This window comes from Sinocyclocheilus anshuiensis, unplaced genomic scaffold (genome assembly GCF_001515605.1).
Source record: "Sinocyclocheilus anshuiensis isolate Anshui unplaced genomic scaffold, SAMN03320099.WGS_v1.1 scaffold2178, whole genome shotgun sequence".
NCBI lineage: Eukaryota > Metazoa > Chordata > Actinopteri > Cypriniformes > Cyprinidae > Sinocyclocheilus > Sinocyclocheilus anshuiensis.
Window position 1 is genome coordinate 110060 of NW_015559171.1, and position 10336 is coordinate 120395.

The window sequence follows — 10336 nt, forward strand, 5'->3', positions numbered from 1 at the left end:
GTGTGTGTGTGTGTGCCTGTGTGTCTGTGCCTTTTTTAGATACCAAGTGTGGTAACCAGAGTGTCAGCAGTCAATCATGATGTTCTTTTACTTTGACATCTCACACTGTCTCTGCTCACGGATGGATTCTGTAGGAAAAGTGTGCCTCATAATCCCTGATGGCCCATTAACTGCATCACATCCACCTCATTCATGATCTGCTCCCACACGCTACAGGGCTGTGTGATGCAGAGGCCCTTTAGCCAATTATGAGGCACGTGATCAGTATTATTGTCACAATTACTTCAACTTTCTCTATGTAGAAACTTGTTAATGAGCTCTATTAAACTATTCCAGTGCTATGCTGTGTACAAACTCTCTCCTTTCAATCCACACCATCTCAAAAGTGTCCTTGATCAGACGCTCTGTCAAAAGTAATAAGAGTGTAGTGTTAAATAGCTGCTACATGGTGACCTTTTCCACCTTGTTTTCCTGTAGTAAATGTTGAACTGTGCTGTCTGTGTGTCAGAATGGGAAAGCTCTGGTAATGATGCTCCAGAGAGATGTACTCTTTGCTTATGTGTGTCTGCGTGTACCAGATCAGTCTGCACAATGTGTTTGTATGGCTGATGTTGCTCCCTGAGGTCTGTATAAGCACACTTTTGATATTGAATTAATCGCAGGAGCCTTTGAAGTTACCGGCTAGCTGAATCTCATGTGAAGTTTGCAACAAAAAAAAAGAGATGACATCCCTAGAGGAAGAGTTTAGGCCTGTAATGTATATGTGTGTGTGTGTGTGTGTGTGTGTGTGCATGCAGTCCTGTTATCAGTACATGTTATTAGTGAATGTTACATGGTGATCCATCAATCTCATATCTGAACAGCTTTAATAATTAAAGGTGAGTGTGTGTGTGTGTGTGTGTGTGTGTGTGTGCACTTTTTGAATCTTAATTCTTAAAGAGATTGTTCACCCAAAAATAAAAATTCTGTCATGATTTACTCGCCCTCATGTCGTTCCAAACCCATGAGAATTTTGTTAATTGTTAAAACACAAATGAAGATTAAGAAGTTTCTGTCCCTCCATTGAAAATCCAGTTAATCAAAATTTACAAGATCCAAAAATGTTATAAGGCACTGTAAATTTTGAATTAAGCAGTTTAATTCAAGTCTTGTGAAGTGATACAATCGCTTTATATGGTGATTTCAATAAAATAGGTTAATCATATAAAGCGATCATATCTCTTCACAAGACTTGGATTAAACACCTCAATTCATATGGATTCATTTACTTTCAGTGGAGGAACAGAAATCTCTCAGGTTGTATTAAAAATATCTTCATTTGTGTTTTGAAGGTTAATATAAGTCTTATGGGATTGAAACGACATGAAGGTGAGTAAATTATGCCAGAATGTTCATATTTGGATGAACTATCTCTTTAATTTTTAACATGGTTCATAAATATCTCTGAACATTTTAATATATAAAAAGATAATAGAGTAAGATTCACAGAAAATTATAGGTAATTGTTAAATATTGCTCAAAAATAATGTATACAAACAAGGCAAGGTCAGCAATGTTATGTGTTAAAATGACTTTTAAGTGGTTAAGAACAGTTAGCTCTAGTTTTATCACAACGAGCAGTTCAGCTTGTTAATTCATCCTGCAACTAATATGAACTCATGACCGTGTCGTCATAGTATCCCAGCTATGCTCACATTTAAGTATCTTCTTAAAAGTGTTGTTGGTGCAAAACTAGTAATTACAGCAAAATTTAAAAACATTCTGTGATGGCTAGGTTGACTGATTTCAGTCTTGATGATCAAATTCAGCCTAAAAGTCTAAAAATAAAAATGCTTAATTGATTTTATATGCCATCATGTACAGTTACTTCCTTTTGTGGTTTTAAACAATCAGTGAAATAATTTATTCTTAGAAAAGAACTGTGTGATTGTCAAGTGTAGTTGTCTAATTAAATTATAGTATCTAAATGCATAACCAACTCTCTCTCTCTCTCTCTCTATCTCTTTTTTTTAGGACTACCCTAAGAAAGAGAAAGCCATTGCAAAAGCCCTGGGGGATTTGAAGGCTAACTTCTATTGTGAACTATGCGATAAGCAGTACCATAAACATCAGGAGTTTGACAACCACATCAACTCGTATGACCATGCACATAAACAGGTAAACTCCAACAGCAGGTCGTCTAGCTCATTAGATGGTGAAGCAGGAAAGAATGCAGAAATGAAAGAATGTTTGAAACCATAAATCAACTCTTCCCCTACAGCAGGGTTCCTCAAATCTTGCCCTGGAGGGCCAATGCGCTGCAGAGTTTAGCTCCAACCCTGATCAAACTCACCTACCTGTGATTTTCTAATGATCTTGAAGACATTGATTAGCATGCTCAGGTGTGTTTGATTAGGGTTAGAGCTAAACTCTGCAGGAAAGTGGATCTCGTGGGCCAGATTTGAGGATCCTTGCCCTACAGTCTATAAAACCATTACTGCTTTCAGTGAAGTATCTCTGTACATAATGATATGCATAGAAATTATGGTGTGCTTAGTCAGATACACTGCTTGACTACAGTTTGCTTTTGTTACAATAGTTTAATCCCCCCCCCCTTCTTTGATCAAGCATATAATGTTGATAAGCAAAGATTTGTATACTTATGCATAATAAACACAATATTTGGGGGAAAAAATGCAAAATTTTCCTGCAGATAGTCTCTTGAGTCAGTTGAGCTGTGTGTGTTCTGGTAACTGATATCACATCGGGGTAGGTGCTGTGCTGTGCTGGAGATGTTCCACCTGCAAAGAGGGGCCAAGTTTGATTGTTGAGTTAACAAAAAGTAACAAAAAATTTCTGCACCTTTAATTACAGTATATTTAATTATTTAATGAAAGTAACAATTTCCATAGACACAAGTACTGCACATTTTTTATTATAATAAACATTCTGATTCAATCTAACAAGCAAAACAAGTTCAAATAGACCTGCTGTATGGTTTTATGGGTCACACCCATTTGCTATCTGCTATTGGCTTTTTAATGGTGTTTTATGAGTGCTTTTGTCTATTGAGCAGTCATGTGATGTGTATGAATGGCAATCACTTTAAAACTCTTTAACACTACCCTTCAAAAGTTTGGGATCAACCTTTTTTGTTTGTTTTTTTTTTACAGTAAGTTACTGTAAGGACGTGTAAAGTGTTACAGAGATTTCTATTTCAAATAAATGCTGTTCTTTTGAACTTTTTGAAAAAAAAAAAAAGTATCACAGTTTCCACATAAATAATAACTCTTTAACAACACAGAAAAATACTAAGCAGCACAAGTTTCTTTTTTTTTTTTTTTTTCATCATTTATAATAATAATAATTAATGTTTTTGGAGCACCAAATACACAGATTTTTGAGAAGCATGTGACACTGAAGACTGATCATACCATCACAGGAATAAATTATTTGTGTATTATTTATGTTTCACAGACAGAACAGAATGAATCACATAACAATTTAACAATTTAAAAGTTTGATTGCTATTAAAAGTAACAATTTCCATAGACACCTTTTATTTCGTTTTACCCCTTTTCAGGAATAAGTAATAGTGATGGCAGATTTTAAGTCTTGGCTTCTTGGTACTTATACAGATATATTCAGTCATCACTTTTATTTAAAAAAAAAATCTGGAAAAAAGAAAAGCAAAAACAGATGAGAAGAGATAAGCCAAAAATTCTGCTAAGATAATTGATGGGGAGATTGATAGGAGGCGTAGATGAAGAAAGGAGGAGGAGAGAGCTGAGGATGTACTCACTGGTGCCAGGTTCTCAGACTGGACTCTGGTGCCCATCTGCATGGCATCTGAGATTAAACATGTTCCCTAGCATTTCGAGCAGCAGATAACACTGTATGTGCAGTGCTATTATCCTGGGTGCTGTCAGACAAACTGGGCTTCTAACAATGAACAGCACACAGAGCCATTAAACTCTCTTCATCCTTCAACTTCGCATGTCTTAATCATCATAAGCCCGCTGCTGCATCATTACAGCACAGTCTAAAAATGAAACATAAAACTATACACTAATGAAACATTTCATGTGTACAGTGAGTTGCATGAAAGCCAAGTGTGAAGCAGAGAGTGAGAGATACAGAAAGAGAGTTATGTAACTCACTCTGAGGGACCGCTCAGTGACAGTTACACCAAAGACAAGAGAGAGGGAGGAAAGTAATTACACATGTTGTTGCGATGGATATCATCTCCGTGCAAACATGGCTCCGATCAAACCACAGATGACTGCACACTTGTTCACCATGCAGATGTGTCTGTTCCTGTTAGTCAAAGTCAATGAGTCAGAGATGAATTATGCCAGCTCAGCTCGAACATCCGTAATATTCCATAATCAATCATGAGATTTTTAGTTGAGTGTTTCACATCAGTACTTTGTCACAGAGAAATTAGCATGCCATTCCTGTTTCTGTTTAATTAATTGTGACCAAATGCTTTTTCCCTTAGTGTAATAGGTTGAGATTTCTCATCTTTGTGTAAAATTTTAATAAATAATGATATTTTATGACAGATACAGTAGTAATACATCAATATGTCATCAGTATGACAAAATGTGTAAAATAGATTCATTTGAAAACCTGAGCTGTGGCCAAATAGGTAATAATTGAGCTTTGGTGCTCATGCAGGAGACACATATATGTGAATATATTTTGATATACTATACTATGATATAAGATATGATATATGATATCATAATACATCACAATATATCCTTATACATGTTTCTCCTGCATTAGCACCAAAGCTCAATATGTCAATATAAGCTCACTTGTATCGTAATTCATTACATCACTTTATACAGATTTGTTTTATATATGTTATATGTTATGTTATAATTTATCATTAAATATTTTCTTAAAAGATAATATAATAATTAACTTCATAATTAACTAAATTTGCTTAAATGGACATACATAAATATGAATAATGACAATAAAAAGCTGAACTGTGTAGATTTTTGTTTTATTTAAATTTTCCTAATTTTAAAGTGCATTTTTTTCCCTCAGGTTTACATGCTCACATTGTTGGGCGTTATGGTCCTTTTTCATATCGTCATATCGCCAGCCCGTGAGATCGCCGATATACGATATTATCGTGCATGGGTGGGTGGGGCAAGAGAGAGACTCTCTGTACTTGTCATAGGCTAATACATAACTATTTGGTGTTTTAAACCACGCACGCGAGAGTAAAGCCTCTGTTGCGTGGAAGCACCACTAATCTAAACACACGCGCGTGTGAAATAGCGGGGCAATTTGATAATAATAGCCGAATTATAATAGGCCGCCGAATTATAATAACAATAATAGTAATTTAATACATTAATAGGAGAATGAGCCTAATATCGTCTTGACATCGACAAAGACACCTGCTATCGTCAATACACGATACTATCGTCTATCGGCACAACTCTAGCTCGCATGCTAATCTAAGATGGTATCTGTGACACATTGGGTATTATTATGGTAATGATAATTGGTCATTACATTTCATAATCATAAGGATTTGATTTTCATTTTCAACTCATAAATCAGTGAATTTTTACATTTGTTACCAGGTACAAAAAATGCTGAATATTGAAATTGTACCATTTAATATTTGGGTTTTGTAGGACTTTTTTGTACATTTTATGCTGACCAACTCTGTAGTGAACAGCAAAATAATGTTGTTGGTCTGTGAGCTGACTTCTCTAACAAGTCAGGTACCTCCCTCAAAAGATGTTAATTAATTTGAGGGCCCTGCAAAGCATTGAAAGGTGCTGTTGAACTCTTTCTGCAGGCATCGAGAGTGTTTCATTACACAGAGTTATGTATAGGTGACTGTGTAAAATATGCATGCTGTGAGGTTGGCAGTTGAGGCAGTTTGGTGTGACCCCAACCTAGCCGCTTCACATATCGCTAGAAACATGCAGCCTGGCTGTGCTTCCTGGTCCTGAGGAGTAATACTGTATATTTCACAACCCACAGAATCCCCAGTCATTTAGCATTTATGTGTATGTGTGTGTGTGTGTACTGTATGCATTGACGTGCACCAAACATAGTTGAGAGGTTTGATTTAATTAATCTTTAAGAGCCACAAAACCTTTCCTAGAGAGCTATGCAAATCAACCATCTGCCCTCACTTCAATAAAAAGATGAGGGAAAGGAAGAGGTGAGCCATGAGACCGAGGTTATAGCCAGTGCAACACACAGAGAACGAGAGAAGCAAAGACAGGAGTTAACCCTCATGTTGAGGGTTTTAAAAAGCCTAAGGCAATTTAATAGCTTGAAAAAAACATTGAAATGTTGTAAAATGTTACATTACTTATGTTTAGGGTGTCTAGGGTGAGAGCCTAGATATAAACCATGAATAAATGCAAGGAATTGTAAATGCTAAGACTCTCTGAGACACTCTCAACTTCATATTCAATATTCAGTTTGGTTTGTTTCATTTCATTTTTGTGGGAGTTCTAATTGAGGCCTAAGAGAACAACATTATTGGAAAGGATACCAGTCACATTTAAAAAAAGATGAATTTACTATATTGTAACTCAAAGAAAATCTATCTTTCTGTCTGTCTGTCTGTCAGTCAGTCCGTCTGTCCGTCCGTCGTTCTATCATTCTGGCATATAAAGCTTCAAACTTTTAAAAACTTTTAAACAGGGTTTTGTCAAGCCAATTGTTTTTTATCGACAAACTTTGCTTTTCTCATTACAAATTACTGTTATATGAATTCCTTAGGATTTCAATTCATTTTTGATATACTTCCCTACATTGAATCTCCAATTCAAAATGTGAATTGGAATTTAAAAGACATTCTCAACTGATTTATGAATGACGCCAAACATGTGATCCTAAGCTTAAAAACAAGTCAATTTCAAACTAATGTTAGGGTTAAAGCTATAATATGAGAGAGGAAAGAAGAGGAAGACCAAAAAAGAGAGGCAAATATGAAGGGGAAGTGTCAAGAGGACTTTTTTTGAACAGTTCCACTAGAGATGGAAGTGCAGAATCTGAAGGGAATCCCATGGCTGAGGTGGATTTCAAGCGATAGAGACCTACAGATATGAGCTTGGAGATAATCCATATTTCATAACCTACAGTCACTGGGGGGTGCAGAGGAAGGATTCAAACCGATCTGAAGGAGTCCAAGCCTAGTCATGTCTGTGTTTCTATAAAAAAGTGCAGCAAGCTGTTTAATGTTTAAAAAATAGCTGAGGGACATGTGAGAGTGTGTGAGTGTAAGGTCCTCAGGGCATTTAGCGGTGTGAGGGTGGGGGCAGCTCTGGGAGAAGAAAAAGATAATGTATTTTTAACGCTGCACAAATAGTTCATTTGTCCTTCTATGAACGATTCCTGTGTGGCTTAGCACTCAGGAAGTGTTTTAAGAAAAAAAAGTAAAGTAAAAAGCGGTGGCTGCTTTCTCAGCTGAAAGTGGTGAGTCAGCAGCCTGAAATGAATGAAAAGATAACCATTATAAAGGCACGAGGGGATAAACTCAGACAAATAATTGCACAAAACTTCATTTGCAGCAGATGGAGGAATTTGTATGATTCCTCATGAACTTTTAAAAGTCTGAGGGTATTGAGAGCTGCTCTATTATGTAAACAGCCACTTGAGATGTTCCAGTCATTACTTGAAACCACATTGCGAGCATAGCCACGGGAACGTATTTTGAGCAAGGGGGGCTGAGAAATAAAATGTAAATAAAATGGGGGGGGGTTTGGTCACGTGATGAGAGTGATGCGAGACACTATGATCCAAAAGCGCACCTTTTGTTAATAAAAGTTTAATTTCTTTGTTTAATATAAGCGAGTTTGTCTTTATTGATGCTGTTTTCATTTAAAAAATAAATAAATAAAACAATGAACCACAAACTAAGCATTTGTTTTAAAAGAGGAAAAAAACGTATTTATTTGCACAACGCAAGTAGGCTATAGCCTATCCGTCTTATTCATTTTGTTAATAAAATTTAGATGTTTAATATAGGCCTATGCGAATTTCTGTATTGCATAGCCTTTTATTAATAACAATAATAATAATAATAATAATGAGCCACAAAGCTTTTGTTTGAAGTAAGGGGAAAATCCAAAAACCTTTTATTTATTTGTTACAACGCGGGTATGTCTTATTCGTTCTGTTAATCAAAGTTTTATGTTAAATATAAGCTACTTTGTCATTGTAGCATTGCTGATGTTGTGTGTGGGATTTTTTTCCCATTAAGAGTAATACTGAATCAACCTTAAGCATTAATTTTGTTCCAAGAATAGGAAAGATCTAACGTTAAAGATCAAAATAAGCGCTGTAGATGCGAGAATGCGAGATAAATAGACGCTCTCGATCTTTATCTTCTGTATCTTTGCAATGGCTGTAGAAATGGTAATTAATTCTTGATTTGGGTACGGCACAGACATGTTACAGGTAATAAAATGATCAAAAAGTCATGGCAACAAATGACTTCCTAAGTCAGTTTAAGTTGAAACGACTTTCACAATCAATTCGATTAAATTTAATTCATGTTTTACTGTTGCTTATTGTCAATGTAGGCTAAAGGCCCGTTCACACCAAGCACGATAACTACAGGTGCATCTCAATAAATTAGAATGTCGTGGAAAAGTTCATTTATTTCAGTAATTCAACTTGGACGAAAACCGGGAGGCTTGAGACTGTCCCATTGACTGCCTAGTAAATTACACTGTCAAGGTCCAGAAAAGAATGAAAGACATCGTCAGAATAGTCCATCTGCCATCAGTGGTTCAACCATAATGTTATGAAGCGACGTGATTACATTTTTGTACGAGAAGAAAACAAAAAATAACGACTTTATTCAACAATTTGTCTCCTCTGTCTCTTTCCGCATCACAGTAGCGCCATTTTGGAGAATATCTGCTGAACGCAAACTGCGTACGCTATTCTGTGTCAGCCGTGACACAAGGATATGTTTTCTACACGTATTTACGCTTTGATTTGAACGAAAACAGCGCATCCATGCAGCGCAGCTGACACAGAAGAGCGTACGCTGCTTGTGTCCAGTGGATATTCTCCAAAATGGCGCTACGGTGATGCGGAGAGACACAGTCAATTGGATAGTCACATGCCTCCCGGTTTTCATCTAAAATATCTTAAATTGTGTTCCGAAGACGAACGAAGCTTTTACGGTTTTAGAACGACGTGGGGGTAAGTGATTAATGACAACATTTTCATTTTGGGGTGGATTATCCCTTTAAGTTGAAACGACTTTCACAATCAATTTGATTCAACTTAATTCATGTTTTACTGTTGCTTATTGTCACAGTAGGACCCCCCACCCTCAACACCCCTACTTCCCATGGTAATGATTGCGAGTATCTGATAAGACAATAATGGAATCTTTGCTAGGGGCTCTCTGCTACGGAGCCCCTAAAGGGACCTTTGCAAAAATAAAAAATACACTTTCGCATGATCACGAGAAACTTTCACGTGCGCACGAGAAACGTTTCGCGAGCTCACACGTTACAGTTTCCGGTTGCGTCACTCTCTGCCATCTTACAACTAAGAAAACAAAAGCATGGAATATGTATGGCGTCATTTTACTGTTAAATGTCGAGAGCGCACTGTTGTAGTGCGTAAGTACATTGCTATGATGCGTGAGCGCGAATCTCTCCGCTCGCGCAAGGATTCCCTTTACTCTCGCACTAAACTGGACCCCTGTGGCAAGCCGTTTTATCTTAAAATATTCCAAGCGTTACTCGTCGTAATTGCATTTTTACTAGTAACAATTCAATTAGAGAAATCTACAGTTCAATTCTTACTAGTAACAATGCCAATTAGAGAGCTCTCTAAATCTATTGCGGATTGGGGGATTGCGGGGGGGATTCGATTGCGACATTATTTTGGGGTATTTTTCCGATAAGCTTAATTATAAGTGTGTCCCATCAGGTAATGAAAAGTTCACCACACACTTGTGGTCTTCATCCTCACTTGAACACTTGGGCCAAATACAGGAAATACGTCATATAAGTGTTCAAGTGGTCAAGTGCAAAGACCGCAAGTGTGGGTATTTGGACAAGGCATGTGTATTTTTTTATTTTTGCAAAGGTCCCTTTAGGGGCTCTGTACTCTGCATCTACCAGCAAAGCAATGTGCCCTCTATTTTTTTTTTTTGCTGAGCAAAACTTTTCTCTATTGGGCGGACATTTCGGCCACCTGAGCAAAAGCATTCTTTATACCAGACCTGTACAGTGTGTACACAAAAAAGTGTGTAACTTTTAACTAATGTGCTATTTATATTTGATTTGACCCTTGATGTAACTAAATGATGTACATTTTAGGTTACCTGAGAAAATAT

At 36.7% G+C, this 10336-nt stretch overlaps 1 protein-coding gene across 1 annotated transcript in view; it reads left to right on the forward strand.

Moving 5' to 3' along the window:
- The window catches only part of LOC107681584 (G patch domain-containing protein 8-like), a 125543-nt gene that overhangs the window by 92661 nt on the left and 22546 nt on the right, over nucleotides 1–10336 (forward strand). Inside the window, exon 2 of the mRNA XM_016477896.1 lies at nucleotides 2014–2157. Coding sequence (XP_016333382.1) covers nucleotides 2014–2157 — 144 coding nt within the window. The remainder of the gene's footprint in view (nucleotides 1–2013; nucleotides 2158–10336) is intronic.